The 20869-nt window shown below is 38.4% G+C and overlaps 1 protein-coding gene across 1 annotated transcript in view; it reads left to right on the top strand.

The window, feature by feature from the left end:
• Positions 1-19443, top strand: part of nckap1l (NCK associated protein 1 like) — a 37060-nt gene extending 17617 nt beyond the window's left edge. The window contains exons 19-31 of the mRNA XM_084737004.1: positions 956-1095; positions 1850-1981; positions 4456-4674; positions 6513-6643; positions 9430-9527; positions 11431-11524; positions 12407-12489; positions 14023-14103; positions 15044-15137; positions 16117-16233; positions 16822-16931; positions 17884-17973; positions 19186-19443. Coding sequence (XP_084593130.1) covers positions 956-1095; positions 1850-1981; positions 4456-4674; positions 6513-6643; positions 9430-9527; positions 11431-11524; positions 12407-12489; positions 14023-14103; positions 15044-15137; positions 16117-16233; positions 16822-16931; positions 17884-17973; positions 19186-19302 — 1506 coding nt within the window. The 3' untranslated portion in view covers positions 19303-19443. The remainder of the gene's footprint in view (positions 1-955; positions 1096-1849; positions 1982-4455; positions 4675-6512; positions 6644-9429; positions 9528-11430; positions 11525-12406; positions 12490-14022; positions 14104-15043; positions 15138-16116; positions 16234-16821; positions 16932-17883; positions 17974-19185) is intronic.
• The last annotated feature ends 1426 nt before the right edge of the window (positions 19444-20869 follow it).

Raw genomic sequence — 20869 nt, 5'->3', positions numbered from 1 at the left:
AGGCAGTCTACAGGGAAACGGCAGCTAAGGAGCTGAGCAGCAGATGGAGTCATCAAACAACAGTGAACTTTCTAGCTCTTCAGGCTAATGTTCACTCACTGCAAAGTTTTAGGACAGAAAACTGCTGCGCCGAACAAGTCTCTCCGGTTTGTTCAAATCTGCTAACGCGAGATCACAAGAAATCACATTTCTTACGAGATCTCTCTCTCGCGAGATTGTGCTCCCCTCTGGTACGTAATCTTAATATAATGATAGAAAAAGGCTTGGCTGTAACCTAGAGCAATTTCAGAGGAAATACTTTTACATTAAAGAAAAGTTACAAAAATGTTTGTGTATTCTGTCAATTATAGGTCTTAGAAAAACTGATAATGAGAATCTGATGGAATCGACAGGTCAGACCCATAAAAACTTGAAGAAGAGGAAGAAAACTGCAATCAGTACATCTCTAGTTTCAACTCTTCTAGTCAGTCTCTCCAGAATTTTGCAGGCTTTTTTGGGGACAGTTGCAGCCCCAAATGCCTGATTTAACACCAGCTTTTGTTTAAAAAAAAAAAAAAAAAAAAAAAAAAAAAAAGTGATGCGTGTTACAATCATTTTAGATGTATTTTTGCATGAAATTGCAGGAGCAAGTGAAAATTACAAAAGAAAGTTGCAATTTATAGATAATGCATTGCTGGAAGCTACAATGATTTTCAAGATTTGTGGAAAAGTTGCAGTGATTGGACATAATTGCAAGGTTGTGTATGAGCATTGGTTGAACTTGTGTGAATTGTTGCAAGGAGTGCTGGAGGAGTGTCTAATTCAGGGCGAGGCTGAGTGCTTCTAATGTGAATGCAAAAGTCCTGTGTTTGTGCATGTTACCCATTATTTGCTGGGCTCAATTCTTCTCTTCCTCTTTTTTCCCCCCTTCTTCTGTCCTTCTCCATCCATCTCTTTTCACTTGGTAAACCCTTAGTTGCAGCCCAAGCACTGTGCCGAGACCATCAGCGCAGCTCGCCACAGAAAGCAAAAGAAGCCACTGCCAAAGAAAGGAGAGGTCCAGAAAGAGAAGCCAGGCGCTGAAAGCCTGAGGAAAGACCGGACAGTCGCCACCAAGTCAGCTTTTCTTTTTTTCACCTCTCCTTATTACACCGTTGTGTCCTTCAGAAATTATACTGACTTGACAGAAGTTTAGAAAAGTGAGCGTAATCAATACACCTTGAATTCTGAAGACGTACAGCATTATCAGCACTTGTTCAGGTCAAAGGACAGTTAAATAAACATTCAGTGTGTGATTCTGATTTGCAAAGGTGAAAATTAGGTAAATGCAGTTGATGTTAGTAGAAATATTTTAATATCTTCTGACATTTTCAAATGATTTCCTTCACCCTGTGACATATTTCTTGCCTTCAGTTATCAGGAAGACGGGATTAAAAGGCTCTCGCCTACGAGGCATTATTTTGTCTGAACTTTATTACCCTTCGAGTTGAAGCAGTCAGAGTTGACGGGTACTAAATCAAGCTATTAAAAATAAGAAACAAAACGCCTTAGCATATTAAAAAAAAGACACTTTTACTGGCAACACATTTTATTCTGGCATTTTCATAGTTTCAATCATAGCTACAGCAGAAAGCCCACTAATTAAGTCTGAGGAGTTGTAATTCTGTTTCTCTCCCTCCTCTCAGTTTTCCTCCCTGCTGCCTCCTCAGTTTGGAGATGTTTTACAATCCTCCAACATGTCTATTACCTTATTTGTCTGAGAACAGCACATCCATACCACAGTCATTGTCAAAATATTTGTCTTTAAGTTCCTAAAGACTTGCATCCTCCCTTCTCTCTCTCCCTCTGTCTCCCTTGTCTCCTGCTGTAGTGTGGACAAGATGCATCTGATGCTGACAGAGCTCTGCTCCTGCTACAGCCTCTGCACCGACTTCATTGTCTTTGACCACATCGTTGTTCCCACAGAGTTCCTCCTCTCTCATCTGGAGACACGCCTCTCTGAGTATGCTGTATGGGGATGGGGCATTTTTTGTCATACAATTTGTCTTAATAAATTATGTAATGAGTCCTGAAGGTGTATAAACAGTCCCTGAGGTGACATTTGCATCATCCTCTAAAGGCTTCTGTGCTCACTAGAAACTCATGTGCACCAGAAGGGTTTGGATTTTTTTTTTCATGTGTCACTTCAGCAGCTCCATAATTACTGTCAGAAATATGCTAATTACTGACGTGAGCGCCCACATTCATTGTGAAAGGAACCTTTTGTCCATGTTGTACTGTTTGCCAGTGTGCAAATGGGCTGTACAATATTTCTTCAGTGTGTTAACATAATGCCGTCATTTCACTGTTTTTATATAGCTGGACTTGCTTGAATGCTCACATATATACAGTCCAATAGATTGACCTCCATCTTGAACAGGAGCTGTAGAAATGTTAAAGCCACTGGAAAACCAAATCCACATCAGAACTTCCAACTATGTAATTTGGGCTCTTATGTACATAATAGTAGGCAATAAAAAAAAAAATAGAAATCAGCTTTAATCCAAATTGGAAATATTGTCATTTAAGTTTTTGTACACTTTCCTGAAATTGGGTTTGAATTGGATGTGATTATGCAAGAAAACTTTTTAGTAAGTACAAACAGGACCGAGTAATGAAAAACAATGAAATATTAGGATATAGAAATAAAGGAAAAAACTTGGGGAAAAAAAAGGTGAACAAGAGGAACGCGCAATAATATTGGCACATCATCCGTATCAGCTGATAAAGCCTTAAAATTAGACATCAGCTTCAGCCCAAGAATGAGCATTTCTGCCAATATGACAGATAAGTTGACCCTTAAATTAGACCAATGCACATAATCATGTTCACTGTGTGTTTATTTCACTACAGGATGTATGATGTTCTGTAAAACATTACATATAGGCATCTACAGTTGGCCAAAGCCAGTTGAGACATGAACCAATCATAAAAAAACAAACAACAACAACAACAAAAAAACACATCAGTTGTCACCTCCAAACAAGTGCAACAAATCCTCTCCACTCCTGCTTGATCCTCAGCAAGTAACCTGGACCTGAACTAATGTAACATTAAAGACTCACAATGACACGAACAAACTAACCAATAAAGGCAGCGGTAGACCACCAACTCGTGTGTTGTAAGGTCAATGGTGACGTCACAGTGTTCAGCAGGGAAAAGATCAAAGCCAATAACGAAGACAAGCACTATGAGCAACTGGAAGCTAGAGTCAGCTGACAAAGGATGAAGATGAACAGACAACTGAAAGAGGGAACACACACTGACTAAAGAGACAAAGCACTAATTAACTGGTGAGACACAGGTGACTCTATCCAGGAAACAGGACGTTAAGTAAACAAACACATAAAGGAAACAAGAAATGACGAGACACAAAACCAAACCTGTGAAACGTGGCTTCCGTTTCTTGTCAGAGAAGACTGTCTGACAGAAAAGTAAAGCAGTTCCAAATATAACGTACACTTAAAGCAATTTTTTAAAAAATTATTTTAGGTGGGCCTTTTTCAAGTGGTAAAATGTTTTGCAGCTGCCAACTCCACAGCAGTACTTTGCTTAGTTTCCTAGACCAGTACCCCTGAGGGAGATACCATACCTGTACAGGCTTTATGAGTGGTTGAAACTTTTTAACTTTTTTTTTCTTATAGTTATGAATGCTTATTTTCTCTAAGATTTTTGTGAATGATTAATGGGAACTCAACTTTGATATCATATATGTATTTTTACAGTTTCAAGCCAAATTTCCAGAGATAGATACTTTATACATCCCCTCGGGGAAATCTGGGAGTCAAGAGAATTAAAACCTGAACACTTGGAAAAAACTCAGAAGTATCTCAAGCTGTATTTTCTCCAAATTGTCACCCATTTCCAGTTTTGGACAGGCTTCTCCTGACAATTGCGAAGTGTTTGGCAGTTGTCTCTTGTGAAATGTCTCCTCCATCACTATAATGAGCTCTGTTTTTACTATCTGAATCCTCCGTGTCAGGCAGTGTTGCACCCGCTTAAAAATCTAAGAAGTGATCCATCAGGTCACTCCCTCGCTCTGTGTCATTTCAGTGCTAACTGTTATTTAGATTAGGGATTGGTACCAGGGCAACCTGATGTTTCTGTGTATATGCTCTGCTTAGTCTCCCTGTCTGAACTGATGATTATCTCCCCTGTCACCCTAAAATTAGCGGCCTTTCAGTAGCAGCACGCTCACACCAACTGGTCCTTCCATGGCCAAAATTGTAAATAAAGTCCAGTCAGAGAAGGAAGGAGAGATGGTGCAGGGACCTGACAAAAAATAAATAAAACTGGACTGAAGCCCTGCAGCAGTGAATGTGCTGACCTAATGAGAGTGTAGTACCATGCCGCCATGGCTCGTTTAACCAGTTTTAAGGCCCCATCTGTCCACTCTGGCCTGGTGATAACTGATGTTGGTTAAACATGTTTCTCCAGGATCATCGTGCGAATGGCCAATTACAACCAGACCACCCAGGAGATATCCCGGCCCTCGGACCTCCTGGCGGCGGTGAGAGCCTATACAACCAGCCTGCAAAGCCTCTCTAGCTACATCAATGTCGACGTCACCCGGCTGGTGAAGAACGCCCTGCTGCAGCAGACGCAGCCACTGGACTCACGAGGAGGGCAGACCATCACAACCCTCTACACAAACTGGTGTGTAATATAATGGTGTATTTACCAAATGCTACATGCAAGGGTCCATTTAAACAGATTATTTAAAGCTACAACAGGGAGTTTTTAAGTGTTTATGATACAGACTTAATTTAATACTGATGCCTCTATATGATCTACATAAGATAACAAGACTATGAGCGAAAAGACTGGATATTCCTATATAGGCCTAGTTATTGTTAAGGACTCAACCGGAAATGAAATCAGATGAAACAAGTCTGTGTTTACATTTTCCCAGGCAAAGTAATACATTAAGTCAGCAGGAGATTTTTCTTTCTTTTTTGACGGGACATTTTGTGGTCATTATGGTGGAAATGCTACTGACTTTTTCCACAGGGACCACCAAAATCAACAAAAGTAGTAGCTTTTATCTTCATTATCTTGTATTTGACTTTTATTTGACCATGGGTCCTGCTGAAATTAAGAATCTCTTTTTCAAGGCAAATACAGCCAAGGCAATCCAAAACTAAAACTCACATTTCAAAAAGAGGAATATCAAGGGATGAGTTGCATAACCAGGTTAATTAAAAACACTGACATCCTCAGAAATCTGCCTCTAATTCTTTCAGTTTAAAGCATTTAACAAGATCAATTCTTTGAGATTCAAGTCATTCTGCAACTAATTCCACGCAGAGGGAGCAGAATACCCAAAAGCCATTTTTGCAATTTCTGTCCTAATGTTTGGGCTACAGAGCATAAAGAAGTCAGCAGTGTTTTTTTTGTTTTTTTTTCGGGATAAAGACGTGTAAGTAGTATAGGAGCAGATCAACAATTTCTTTTGATATAAAGGTGTACAGATGTGAGAACCTACAGGTGGTCAAAGGTCAGTGGTGAGTCAGAGCTTTATCATTCGTAATGAACCTCGAGGACGCATTGTAAGATGTATCACCCATATGAGGATACTGAGCAGAGGTATGCAAATTAAAAATATCACTTAAAAAAAACATATGCTTGGTTTTATCTGTATTTCGAATCAGTTTAAGCTCAAGCAGGGTATTCTGAACAAAAATAAAAGCATTTCATAAGTATTCAGTAGCCTGTTGCCACACAGCAGCTTATAACAGCGTCATCGGCATAAAAATCAAAATTAGCCTCTGGCACGTTTTGACCCAGATTATTTATATAAATAGTTAGGGGGTCAAGATTTCATTATAAAATCAAAAATCCATTTCAGATTTCAAGAACTGACAGGCAGAACCAGCAATTCTTCCAATAGTGTATTTGTTTTTCTCTCCAACCTTACCTACTTGCTGCATCCAACACGTGCGTGAAGAAAAAACAACACTTCAAAGACGACACAGCGTAGCTTACTGGCTGTTATATCACACTTGATTCTATACAGAGTCTCTTTTTAAAGAAGAATTTGAAAATGTAAATGACAGTAGTCGAGGCATAAAACTAGTGCTCTGTTGATCTCTGCAAATCAAAACCTGATAGTCCAACGATGGCATTCAAAAATGTTTAAATGAAAATTCAAATCGAAATCAAAAATCCAAAGTAATATTGTGGATTTGGAGAATCGTGTAACCCCTTATAAATACTGAATAAAAGTGGACCTAATACAGAACCCTGTGGTACACTCATATATCCATATCCAAATATACTGTTGCTTTATTGACATGTAGCACAACCATCATACACAGTAGGACACAGGAAGCGTCGTGCATGCAGTACAGCAAGTAGCACTCACAAGTGCATCCTCTTGGTTTCTCTGTCTCTTTGCCTTGCTTCCTGTCTCTGTCTCACATTTTCTCTCTATTTAATTCAAACATCTGTTGTGTAAAAGCTGATGTTTTGTTTTCTTTTTTTTGGCACCTCAGGTACCTGGAGAGTCTCCTACGTCAGGCCAGCAACTCCCTCATCGTTCACTGTCCCACAATGCTCTGCTTTGTCAACCAGACAACTGACAACGACCCGAGTTTCAGAGCAGAGGAGTTTTCGGATATATCAGGTCAGCCCCAGAGTGTAATTACAGCCATTTAATGTGTAGGACCTTAAGGTGCATCTCTCATTTCATCTGGATGAATGCTCACATCTCTAATAACAAAGTTAGAGGTGCCACTTTTCACACATTTTTGTATTATCACCTCTGTGTTTCACTAAGAAGGAGATAAAGGAAGTGGGGGACAAATAATACAAAGCTTTTATTGCATGTTGCATCATCATTAGTGACATGCAGAGCTTAGTATCCATAGTAACAAGTTTAACTTTTGGTAGAGGTTAACTATGAACTTGTCCAAGCTGTACACTAAATTCATGTATTTATGCTCCTGCAAAGTGCAGAGAATTTTGTTTGCGTGGGTGTAATCTGAAGAAAAGTTTGCCAACACATTTTCTTCTATGAGAATGTTTGTATGACAAGTGCAAAAAAAAAATGCATGAGTGAGACAGAAAGGTCTCCATTTTCACACATGGTCTTCCCCTTGACAGAATCTTAAAGTTCCCCTGTACTCTAAGTTTTTAATGATCACAGCCCCACAGATCCAAAAGAGATGACTCACTTTTTTGAGAGCCACAACTTGCAGATCTTGTTCACTCCTCTGGCACCACATGCAGAGGAGAATTATTGCTCAAGAGGATGTGGAGCTTGTTATCGTGTTGGTGTGCGGTGTTTTCTTTCACACCGCCTGTCATGATGTAGTTTATTCTGACACTGCCTGGCTAATGTAAAGTTCAGTATTACTTATCATCTCCCACGGTCATCTGTCCCTGTCTTAGATCTAGTCCAGCATCACTTGTCTCCCCGACACACAGCTTCCTCAATACCTTGTAGGAGCAGAATCCACCTTGTGACTATATTAAACGGATAGTTTGGATTATTTGAAGTGGGGTTGTATGAGGTACTTATCCATAACCAGTTATCCTTTTTCCATACACTCGTGCTGGCTTGGCTCGAGTCAGTTGGATTCAGCACGCCAGTCAAGTGTGTCAGGGATTTACATCTGCATTATAGCCGGACCTACCTGCCTGAAGGCATGTATTTGACTGAAGGTGATCTTAGCTGTGGTCAAGCAACTGTATACCAGTGGATAAACACTTCATTTTCAATCATTTCTTCTCAATAAACGTCCTTGGTAATTTTGTTGTTTAAAAGCTGTTTTTATGAAGCACCAAAACCAGGAAATGTTGTGTTTTCATCAGCAGCAACTTAGCACAACTCCTACAGCTGAATGTGACATGAAACCAGAAAATAAAGCAGATATAGTAAAGACAGTGCTGCAGGAACGAAACTAAGCTTCAAACCACAGAGATTCAGCCAAGCTACTGAAAGCTGAACACACAGACTTTAAAAAGTCTCTCTGCTCTCCTGCAAACATGAGCTGAGTCACGACACATCCTTATTTCAGGCGGGTCGGGCTCGCTTTGGCTCCACTCCAGAGATGGTCAATCTCAGGTGCAATCTTAGCACAGCTTGGTGTGTTAAAAGTGGTCATGGAAATCCAAATCAGTGTGGCACAGTTTAACTCAGCAGCAAAATGAAATTTAGCCAAAAAACACAACCCACCTAAAAAAGAAGTCATCAGTTCAAGTGGACACTATCAAACAGCCTTTTCTCACATGAAAATGCAGTTATATAAGCCAAATATCACTCTGTCCAAACCAGCCAGACCCAAATGGAATAACATTCTCATTTCACCTTGCAGAGCACAGGAATTCCTAGTCCATCATTGCTTCCATCTGTTACTTTATTTGTGATATTTTGTGACTTCAGTGTATCTGAATTAACCTTTTAAAACACAGATGCCACACAATAATACACAAACAAACCAATGGAGGCAGCGATAGACCAACAACTCCATTTTTTTGTGCAGTAAAATTACTGCTTTTTTCCCCAATGGAGTCTGGTGGCTTTGGAGACAGGAATATAAAGGCAGTTTCTTGTCTAACTGCAATATAAAATGATGAAAATATTCTAAATATAGCGTACACTTAAACTGATATAGGTTTTTGTGGGGGTCTTTTTTAGGTGGCTAAAATATGTTTTGCTGGTGACCCTGTCCACAGCAGTACATCGCTTAGCTTGTTACACCGGTACTCCTGCCACTACTCCAAACTGGGGGCATCTCGACGAATATCTACTGTAGATTATACACTGACTGTCAATAAGTATCTCCTACAACCCCACTTCAAATAATCCATACTATCCCTTTAAGGGTACATTCACTCCACTACAAACGTAGGCTCACACACACACAAGCAAACGTGAACATTATACAAACCTACACTCAGAGATGCATTCATGAGGCACGCACACACACAGTACCTTGGAGACCACTGCACTTCAATAGACGCCCCCTCACAACGTCATCCTCGTTGTCTATATTTACTCCATAGTGAGGTATCCGCTTGCCTCACTGTGACTCACCCGCCCATCCATTAACCACCTACTATTTTAACCACACATGACCTGATCCATCCATATTCACAGAGAGCTGTTGAGCTGAGTGAAAGGTCTAATAGCTGCAGTGGTCTCTCTTTCATTGATTTAGCTACACACACAAATCTAATTTAATCAGTGTCCTTTTGTATTTTTGTCACTGGTACAGAGTCAAGCTTCGTGTGCCAGGTTCATGTAAAACCACTGCCCTGGAAACAACACCTCTCCACCTGAGCCTGGTTCCTGTCGGGCATTTTTATAAACACGTTGATTACCATCAACATCAATTTTAGCTTCTGTTGATCCCTCATCTCTCTCCAATCTTGATCTGTAAATTATTCATGTCACCCTTTCAACAGAGTTGCAGGCCCTGGCGGAGCTAATTGGTCCATATGGCCTGAAGTTTCTGAGTGAGAACCTGATGTGGCACATCACCTCTCAAGTCAGTGAGCTGAAGGTACAGTATGATGCAAAGGACGAAGATCAGTTGCCTGCTGAATTATCTGGGTAACTGTGATGAAATAAACTTTGATCAAAGTATTACTTGTCTGTGGTAGGGAGACTTTACTGTCCTACAAAGGTGTAGTAACATCAGAAGAAGAGTTACTGAGAAAAAACACTTGTGATGTATTCATTTTATGCCCTGATTATTTTAGGCAGATGCTATTAGCACCCAGGTGTCAGAAGCCGGCAATGCATGCAACAATGCACCCAGGGTGGAAAAGCCAGTGTGTCTAAAACACCTGCATGACAGAGACAAATGATGATCCTTTCCTGAATCTAATCATGTAGTTTTGTTGTTTAGAGCGAACAAAACTGCGACTGAAAGCTGAAAATAATAAAAACAAGAACTGCTTCACACGGGACTAAAACCCCAGTTTCCTAAGTGAAAGTCTTGTGTTTGATCAACCGACCACCTCAACCTCTCCCCTACAAGGACTCACTCTTAAAAGCTAAGCGTGGGAGCTGGGGGTATAAAGCCAAAGCCATGTGAGTATTACTCACGTGCAAACTCAGATTCAAACAGACACTGACTATTTTATGACCCCAAAAAATCATTGCCATATAACATACATAATGCCTAAATTATGCAGAGTTGCTACTGCACTTTGTCTTTGGATAGTCTTAAATTAATGCATGGGGAATTATCATTTATCTAGTTTGTGTTCTTTTCAGCTTTCATTTAACTAGTTTCAGATAAAGTTAACAACTTTATTTTTATTATTTTCAATCTATAGCTTATGAATTGTGGTTTGCTGTTTTTTCTGCTATTGATGTGTAGACTGAAATTAAAATTGCAAATTATTTTACAATTCAGTACGTTAAATACATTATTTAAATATAGCTTAAGCAAATTTCATTAAAGTCAAAAGCTGAGATGAAGCTCATTAGCTTTAATAGCAGGAGTTTCTCAGTCACGATTGGATTAAGCACCATGTCTTAGTTATAACAAACTGAGTTGTTTGCTGTATTGTATGTTTTTGCCTGCTATTGACGTTTACACAGAAATCAACATAACAAATAAATGTACAATGTAATACATTTAAACATTTGATTTAAAGGTAGCTTAACCACAAAAAGCATTGGAATTCCATACAGTCAAAAGCTGAGGTGATAGCCACCCAGCTAATTAGCTTTAGCAGGAGTTTAGCTAGATTATTTTCTCAAATCGTGTTGGATTTACCCTTTTGTTTTAGTTATGACAAATTGGATAATAAAGGTGTAAAGTGATCAAAACTGATATTCTCCATTTACAGATAACAGCTGGAGAAAAATCTGAAAGTAGATATAGTTTTAGTAAAGGCTAGCCCTGGCTATCTAACATGCTCACGTTTCTGTTAGCGCTGTTGTGTTTGCTGTTTCTCTGTGGCAGAAAGCGTGTTAGTGGCAGTAGTTTCTCTAGCATACAAATTACCAAGCCAGAGTGAACACAACATTATACATTTTGCACACTTATTTCTATATTATACATTTCTATCACATATTTTTTGTCAACTAAAACAACCTGCATGTGTCAAAAAGTCACTTTAAGTAATTACTGTGTTTACAAACCAATAGTCAAATTCATGAGCACAAGTAGTAAAGCATCAGTAAGTCTAGTGTAGCCTAGTGAATTTACACAATTCCTGATTTTTCCTTTATTTTCTTGTCTATCTCTTAAAATTAGTTGATCCTCATAAGGCACCAGTTAGCTCAGGCTGTACAGTGTCAGACAGACTCCCCACTTTGACACTTACGATTGAAGTGAGGAGCTCTGAACTTGCTGAGAGACAGATCTGTCACAGCTATGACCTCTCTCCATCATAACTCCCACCCGAGGATACTTTTAACACTTATTTCACTTCCCTCTCTTCTGCTAGAAACTGGTGATCGAGAACATGGACATCCTGGTACAGATGAAGAGCAACTTTGATAAGCCGGAGGAAATGGTCAGTCTTAAAAAGAGGCTGACAGGTGAGAAGTGGAGAGGGGAATGTGGGAAGATGTAAGAGGAGGAGATCTGCAGGGGACAGGAGGAGATCAGATACAAAGTGAAAAATGTGACAGTAGAAGACAAGTGATAACAAGAAACAAAGGAGGAGCAGGCCTACTATAGATAATTTCCATACTGACTGACAAACACATATCTTAAATTCACCAGGAGACCAGCAGGACCCTGTTCTTTTCATGACAGTTATTTTATTTTGAAGGGTAAGATGATATTAGTACTAAATGATCTTATTATTTCTCCTTAATTTAAGACATTTATTGTAGAGAAATGAAAACTGATCTGGATCTTGACAATTCTGTGAGGTTTTTAATATAGAGACAGGCATAAAATTGAGTTAATTATGGTCATTTTAAAATGCGGTAAAGACAGTCTGAGGGAAATCCTCTCAGCACTTGCAGCCACCACGGCCTGTGCAAAACAAACAAATTAAGTAAAACAAAGGAGGAAACAGGCTCTACTCATTGTCTTCATATCAAATCTCTTAAAATCCTTTGTCAGTCAGGAGCTAAAGTCCATTGACTTTACAGTCACAAATTTGCTTCATACTTTTGTCTGCATTAGCAACAGTCTGTGAGGATGCTGAAGTTGGCAGAGTCCAAAATGTCTCTGAATGTAACTGTTAATTTTAAAAAAATATGTAAGAAGAGACATGCAAATCCTAGATAAGTAAATGAATGGATGTATCTTATGGACATATTGTAGAGCATATAATCAAACATTTTTCTAGATCTCTTAGCTTACAAAGCTCAGAAAAAATGAATGATAATGTAAAACCTCATTACTTTGCCACATTCTTTAGAACAGTACTCTAATTTACTCTTGATGTGTTTCATATGAACCTGTAGGTGGAGAGAATGTGCTGAAGAGGATGACCATCATCGGGGTGATCCTGTCCTTCAGATCAATGGCACAGGATTGTCTGAAAAATGTAACGTCCAACAAGATTTTATGATAATATGAAACTCTTAGATGTCTGACATGCTGATGAACACACTTGTAACACAGTGTATAGGTACAACAAAGAAGAGGGAGGGATTCTTTAGAAAATAGAGAAGTTGAAATTAAGAGTGAAAGTTCATTCTTGACCTTGTAGCTTGAGGTTCACTCATACCCCTCTTCCACAAAAGTAGCTTTGGTTCTTAAAGGCTCTTGGAACCTTTGTACAATCTAGACAACCAGCCCATATTTCCACTACTTTTAAGCAGAATCATTGTACTCAAGGATGAACGGTTCTAAATAAGGTGCGGGAACGGGAATGAAACTGGTTCCATATTGATAGAAAAGAGGTATTAGTAGCTTTCCAAAAGCTTTCAACTGCAACTCACAGTCTTCATCAGCGGTTGGAGTTTTTTCATTATCATACACAGGAAGTTATAGTGTGAAACATCCATGATGTCACCCACTGGTTTGTGGGCTACGATTTCGAGACTCGAGTTTTGCATTATTGGGGTTGTCACCTTGATTTTATGCAACCAGAGCGTGTGCAGTACTGATAAGAGCGCAGAGCTGTGGGTGACGTACTGCGACTTGGGCGTTGTGTGGTTTTGGCTCATCTGTTCAGCAGGAAACAATGGCAGCCAGCCTGGTCTCCATCTTTCACATATTACAACTAAACAGTCACTAAAATACGTTGTAAGGCAAGAAATAAGCAATGTAATGACAGAATCTTGATCCATATTTGATCAACACTGCATAGTTTGACATTCTGATCTGAGTGTCATGAGCCCTGTGCGTTACACTCAACAGACTCATTGACAATGATTTGCCAATCACATGGTTAACCCTGTTTTACTGTCTATTTTACTCTTAATAGAACTATAATTTATAAAATGAACATCTTCCTGTATTGAAGAAGACTGTAAACTAGTAATTGCGACACAAACTCACTAGGAAACTGTTCACTGAGGAAATAAATCAAGACAGAAGAAGGCTAATTTTTCCATAAGAGTACATACAATCTGACTTCTTTTTGCCATCAGTGGAGCAGCAATGCAAGAATATAAGTTTCAGGTGTTTACACACTGACTTCAGTTTTCAGACCTGGAAGGCCCATCCATTATTTAATATAACGTATAGTTAGTTTATATACAGTAGTTATATACAACCATTTAAGTTCCTTCCCTGAGTCGTGGGATGACAAATGAGCTATTTCTATGCTATAATGTTAAAAGCTCTTGAAAAAAGTTAGTAAATGGACCTTGAGTTAGTTACTTTGAAAAAGTTAAAACTAGTTTTACTCTCTGGTGTCCTCGTTTATCCTCCGTCTCAATATATAATATTATAGAACATTATATTATATAATGTTTGAATAAGAAAGAATAATACATGACAGGTGAATCATGGTTCTGTTCACTGCTAATGTCTAATTCTACTGTATGAAGCTGGAAGAAAATCACCCTTGACCTGCCGATATATAAACATGTTCCTCAGTAATATTGTGCTATTTATTCCTGTAATCTAGATCCTGATGAAGCATTGTCCGTACCTGATGGGACCCCTCGAGTGCCTGAGAGACTTCATCTCTCCTGAAGATGACATCAAGGTAAAACACAGCTCTTATACCACTCTATGACAGATACACTGTAAAAAAAAAAGAAAAAAGACATCCATATGTTGAGATCCCACAGAGGAACTGAAGTGCAATAATCAGCCTCCGCTGTGCATGAATCATCCCATCACAGTTTATCAACAGTATATTAACAGCTTATTTTCACAGGGCCAGCTTATTGTGGGAGAACTTAGGTTGACAGCATATTATTGTATTTACATTTGAGACTTTGAGGAGTTGGCCGATCAGAGGTTAAGAATGCAGAATATACTGTAGCACAGTTTGTGGCAGAATATAATTTATTTAGATAATAAGACAGTGTGTGCAACAGTGGATCTGAGTGGGAGAGTTCCAGAGAAACACATTTTTTTATACTCTCTAGTACCAACCAAATTAAATTCCTTATCTCCCTCTGGAGCAATCTGTGTGACTCATGAACTCCCCCCTCCTTTCCTTACGTCTGGCCCCTGAGTGAGGCATGACAGCCGTGCCACAGCCGGGGCCAGGATAACCCCAAAGACGTCAGCAGCCAGCTCATGCCTCCGTGAGAGAGACTGTGATCACTGCTGCAGCTCTGCACTATAAACCACATCAGTGGAAACATTCTGCCCAGACAGGCCAACCATGCATGAAACCAGAAATAGGGCAAGATCAGAACCTCTGTGTCAAGACAAAGACACCCACCACTGATTTAGTGTCACTCCTCAGAGAACATACAGTATGTCACTTTTGAGGCTGCTAGTAAAATCCAAAGCACAGATCAGCGCCCCACTGGCTGTGCTTGTTTCTCAGCATGGGGCAATAAAAGGCAACAAGATGATGAAAATTTAAATGGTGCATTAAATTTAAATTGCACTTCATGTTGGCATTATGCAACCCCTCGATGCAGAAACTGTTTTAGCTGCACTTCCTTTAATGCTTTCTGATCTTACAGGTGACTCTGAATGTTTTTGAGCTGGCTTCTGCTGCAGGGTTGGCATGCGATATTGATCCGGCCCTCGTCACAGCTATTGGCAGCATGCAAACAGGTAACACTAAATCCATTAGTGCCACTTTTGTAGACAGGCTTAGTCATCAGAATGTTCTTTCATGTCTTAGACTGGGCTGAACCAACAAAGATTAATTTAACCTCAGTGCTATTCAAAGTAAATCCAGATTTTAAATTAAACAGAGCTTTTTTTCTCAATTTGAAACTGATTACAGCTTTGGAAATCCAAATTTTGTTATGTAAACCAAAATTAAATAGAGTTTAGTAAATATGGAGATGCTTGCTTACCCACATTAATAAATTTACAGAAAATAAAATTGAGTGCTGTGGTGACCCAGTAAGTATAAAAGAGGAAAACTGGCAGGAAAAGTTAACTTTCAGCTGCTCTGTATTCCTTAACTAAATGTTGAATTTTTTTAATGTCTAGCTACAACGTTAACAAAATGTCACATTGTTTGCTGGCTAAATGTTATCAAAACATTGAATTTCTTAGTAGCCAGCTTTTTTTTAAGTTACACTGTTTGCTAACATGCTAAAAAGTTAACTAAACTTTACCTAAAATATCTTTCAAAGTTAAACTGTTTGTACCAAACTAAAGTTAACTAAACATGATGTTATTTGTTTGCTAGCTAAAAAATTACAACTACATGTTATAAATAAGTTGACATTATATTGTTTGCTAGCGATCTAGCAAAGTTACCTAAATGGTATATTGTATATTAGCTAAAAAGTAAAAGAAAAAAATGTTATATTGTTTGCTTCCTAGCTAAAACAGTTGACTGAATATCATATATGTTTGTTAGATAGCTACAAAGAAAAAAGTTATAATTGTTTGCTAGCTCGCAAAAAAGTCAGTTCACCTAGTTAGCTTACTCGTGATGGTTCAGCAGTGAGTACAGGGGTGAGTAGATATTGAGCGAAATTTCATTTTTGGTTGAACTATCACTTTAAGCCATGATTTAATCAGGTTTGAAATGAATCCTTGTCGATGCAACCCATTCTTAATGTCTTCTTCATAGATAACACATCAATTGATGAGGAGTACAAGCTGTCCTGTTTGCTGCTGGTCTACATCGCTGTGTCCCTGCCGACCCTAGCCATGGACCCCAACTCCTTCTACAGCCGAGAGCATGGAGGTGCATATTCATTCATTCATTTCCAGCTGCTACAAACAGTAATTAGTCTCCAGACGGCCCTCAACCAAATACTAATCACTGCTTCTTCCAGCCATTAGTTACCAGCTGCTGATAGTGTCTAAAATAGGTACTCCACCCTGAAACAAGAGGCTTATTAGCATCTCTGTGTATCATACTTTCCAGTCTGACTGACGTGGTTTGAAGCAAAGTATGTTGGTTAATGAGAAACACGTTTCTGTTGAGAGACTTTTGTTTACAGATAACTTCAGCTGACGTGCATCGATACAGTTACTCTTGGCATGTGGCCCTGCTGACCCTAACCACTTGGCTCCAAGCCTGGACTGCAACATTAAGAGCAGCAAATAGACCAGATTTCTATCAAAGCGCAGGGTGGCGTTTGTCTCAGATTATTTTCTTTGTCTCTATTTTCCATTGGCATGTTTTGAAATAGATTAACCCCGTGAGCAGTTACGGATCATTAAGTAGATTTTTTCTAATTGTCAGACCACGGAAACATCCTCTCTGTGGCTAAAGTTACAGGACATGCTATTCTATTCAGTCTATTTTTCACTGTTTTTATTTTCTCAGGCCACAACAACAACATCCACTGTTTAGCTACAGCCATCAACCAGCTGGCTGCTGCCATGTTCACTGTTCAGGGCAAGAACATCGAGCAGCACCTCAAAGAGTTCCTCCTGGTGAGTGGCAAATATTTTATTAAGCTTCTTACCATTTAAATGTGAAAACTAGAGGGCACTCAAGTCTAATTATCCCAGCTCACAATAACTTCTAACGCCTCATTCCTGCCCCTTTTACACACAAAATAGATTGGTCAGATTCAAATGATGCAACTGTTATGAATGTTCCTGGCAACTCACTTCCCTGTCGACTAAACAGATATTTTAATTTAGGCTAGTCGACTAGTCTAAAAGTAAGAGAAAACTCAGTGGGCACAATTTATATTAGCATTTAAAAACATTGTTGAAAAATGTGTATTATGAGCCATTTGAAGCATTTGAAGCCATTGGTGGAGAGGTCCATGCTTCACTTCTCCACCAAGTTTCAGGACATTCATTTTTCTGTAATCCTGCTAACAGAAAAACTAACCAAACTGAAAAGGTAGACAGTCCAGACTAGGGGTCACATGATGAACCTTAGTCAGAAATGAGAATATCTGCCTTTATATTGTGTTTCATATTTCAGAATTTTCTCTAATCTTTCCTTTTTTGTGTGAAATACTTAATAGCTTTACCTTTTCAGGCTTCTAAAAATTGAAAAAGAAGCCTTAAAAAGGAAAATCAATCTTCAACTGAACTGTGCCTTTGACATGGGGACTAAAGTAGACGTGGCTTTGTATTGTGGAGCAAGCAGAAAGGTTGAAGAGTACTGATTGAATAAAGAGTTTGACAGAAAACACAGATGACTGTAGCTGGGTGCAAAGAATTTTAGAAAAGCTATACATGTAATAGGAGGATCTTGACAAAAGATGAATAGTTTCTTGGGCAAACTACTCTGACAATATTTCAGTTTAAGAGCTTTCTCAAGACTCTGCCAACCTTTGCCCCAGTTGAGGTCGAGTCCACCAGTGAAAAAACGTTCCAGTTGTTTGATCTGCCTCTTTTTTTTTTTTTTCTTTGTGTTGTTGCACAGCTGGCCTCTTCCACTCTTCTGCAGTTGGGACAAAACGTGGAAAGAATTGAGAGCAAAAACCGAGAGTCCATCTACCTGCTCCTACACATGGTAGGCCTGACAGCACAATATTAATCATGTATTTTCAGATTTACAATAAGGCATAAGTGGGTTTATAAACTGACTGATGGAAAAACCTCTGACCCTACATTAATTGAGGTTTTTCTCTTTGCAGTAAGCCATCACGCCTGCGGGGTCTTCTGTAATGGCTTATTCCTTATCTTTAGAGCGCTACTAAATGGATCATTAACAATAAAGTCATTAAGGACATCCTATAAACCCTTTATAATGAGTGGGCAAATTTTAAAGTGGAACTGACATTTCAAATGAATGTGGAGGGTTTTTCCAACATCAAGAATAAACAGATCTGAGCCCACATTAAAGTACAGGTGCAGAATAAATGGAATTAATCAACAACCTTATCAAAACAACAGACATTAAGGTATTTTTTTGTTTTGGAAAATCATTACTGTGAAAATGTGTTTAAAATACATGAGTGGTGTTTTTCAGTATTTCTATATTGTTAACAAGTCCCATGAAAATACCAAAACTAGCAAGGAACTGAAGAACTATTGATAAGATCTGTGCAATAGACCTTTGTCCAAAAGCAATTAAAAACTAGGGCTGCACATTTTTTCGATGAAGATAAAATGTGTGACAAACCAGCATTTTAATGAAGTACTGTAGTGCTGCAGAGATGTTCTGGCCTACAAATGTTCTCCAGATGTAAGAAAACGGACCCCAACAAAAGGTCACATCATCATGATTGTAATAGATTTCATCAGTGAAATTGAAAATCGTAACACAAAAATGATCTTTCCACACATCATGAATCATATTGCAACTGCAGTCTTTCGAAGAATAATTACAATATGGCTGAAAATAGTCCCCAACAAGCACACTATTTTCTCCTCACACACACCTCACAAAACACATTTTTGGCCATAACTCAAGAATTGATATCTTAATTATAACAAAATTTCACACTACCAAAATTTCTTCACTACCTTTATTATATAAGTCTGGACAGACATGGATGTAAACTGCAACTGACTGGTCAGTGGAGGCATAAAACCACGAGGTAGTAATTTTAGTCTTTAAATTAAACAGTATATGAGTGATTTTTAAAGATTAAATCATCAGTAAAGTTGAATGGGCTTTGAGCAGGCTTGTTTTTGTCTTTCAATGTGATTTGTTAACAATAAGAAACCAGAAAATAATCCCAGTTTTATCTTTTAACACTTTTAACACTGATTCACTCAGATCGTGGAGGAATCTCCGTTTCTGAGCCAAGACATGCTGGAGAGCTGCTTCCCGTACGTTCTGCTCCGAAACGCCTACAGAGAGGTGTACCGGTCCTTCATCGTCACTCTGGGCTGAAGACTTGGCTCAACACTTTTAATTTAACCTTTATTTATCCGAGAGATTATTTTAACGTGCATCAGTGTTTTTCTTTTTTAACCTCTTATTCATACATGTAGGTTCACACCAGGTTAACCATGACCCTGGATATATTTCATCCCAGTTAGTGTTGATAATGGTAGTCTAATGATAGTCTACAGTAATTATAGTGTAGATTTACAACTGATGTGTTTTTTACTAATATCAGCTTCAATAATTCAAATGCAAATCAGGTATATTATCTAACATACCTTTTATATTTTACACAAATGCTGGACACCATGAGTGCCATAAGGAAAACCTGTTTTAAACCATGTTTATGAATATTTTTAACAGACTGTTGTATTAATGTGTGTGTAAAACATTTTCCACGAATAAAGATGATAATAATAAACTATTTGTTTTCTTTTTGGTCTATATTCAACAAGTGTCCCTGTCTATTTCCAGTCTGTCCTCCACCCTCAATACCCTCCCATCCTTCCTCCCTGGATGAGAGTCTTGTCCTCTTCATTTTTCATGTACAATTTAAATGATGCACTCCAGTTCTGCAGAACCCAAAGTGCTCGCTGCTAATTTTAGACGCCCTCTTTAGTGATTTTATTTTGCAACCAGTACTGTCCTTTTCTTCCTCTTCTTCCTTTTTCTTCCCTCTCTTCCCTATTCAGCATACCTTGCAGCTCGATCTGCTTGGTTGCCACACTGGAGATATGGATGCTCACATCCGTTTGCGTACAGCGTGCGTGTGTGTGCCTTCTCACAAGAGCACAAGAGGTTCAATTCCCACTGCAGGCAACACTTATGTGAATACACACATGAGCATTCATGCATAAACAAATGACAGAGTCTAAAAACAGCACATCATCAGATCACATAATTAATGCGTAATCACAAATACAGTAAAACCGTATGAGTGAGTGTGTGCTTGTTTATAAAAGATTAATGTCAGACAAACTAAAAAAAAAATACTTATTGAGATATTTAAGTATAAAATGTGCCATTAAAAGAAAAAAATAAACAGATTTACAGCCAATAATGTCTAAAACTACAAAAAGATGTAGAGAAAAGGTCCAATTTGAAAATTAAATTGAAATTTTGTTTCATCTATAAAGTTTGTTATGTGCAAAGGAAACAGCCAGATATCAGTTGGGAGGTTTGCTCATTGCTATTTCATCATCATTTCCATTACAGACTTTCAAGCTGCCCCTGTCTTGTGAGATCCTTAATGTTTCTTTCATTTTTTCTTAACTGTTAAAGATTTAATGGGAAATTTTCTGCTCACTATTTAGAATTTATAAGCAGTATAAATTTAATAAATGTTTTTAACACACTAATGTAATTGTAAGCAGATTTAACTGGCTAAAGGCAGCACCCATAAATAGAGACTGGTGTATAAACAGATAATAATATGGCAAAACACAGTTATAATAATATAAATTATGTCTTCATAAGAGAAGTTACAGTTGTTGGCAAATATTATACATGGTCAAATACTTAAAAGGTGCTGTATGCTACATTTACTTCATCTAGAGGTCACAGTTGAGCATCA

This window comes from Lutjanus erythropterus, chromosome 2 (genome assembly GCF_056507025.1).
Source record: "Lutjanus erythropterus isolate fLutEry1 chromosome 2, fLutEry1.hap2, whole genome shotgun sequence".
Taxonomy (NCBI): domain Eukaryota; kingdom Metazoa; phylum Chordata; class Actinopteri; order Lutjaniformes; family Lutjanidae; genus Lutjanus; species Lutjanus erythropterus.
Note: the sequence above shows the minus strand (reverse complement) of the source record. Positions and strands in the feature narration are given on the sequence as shown.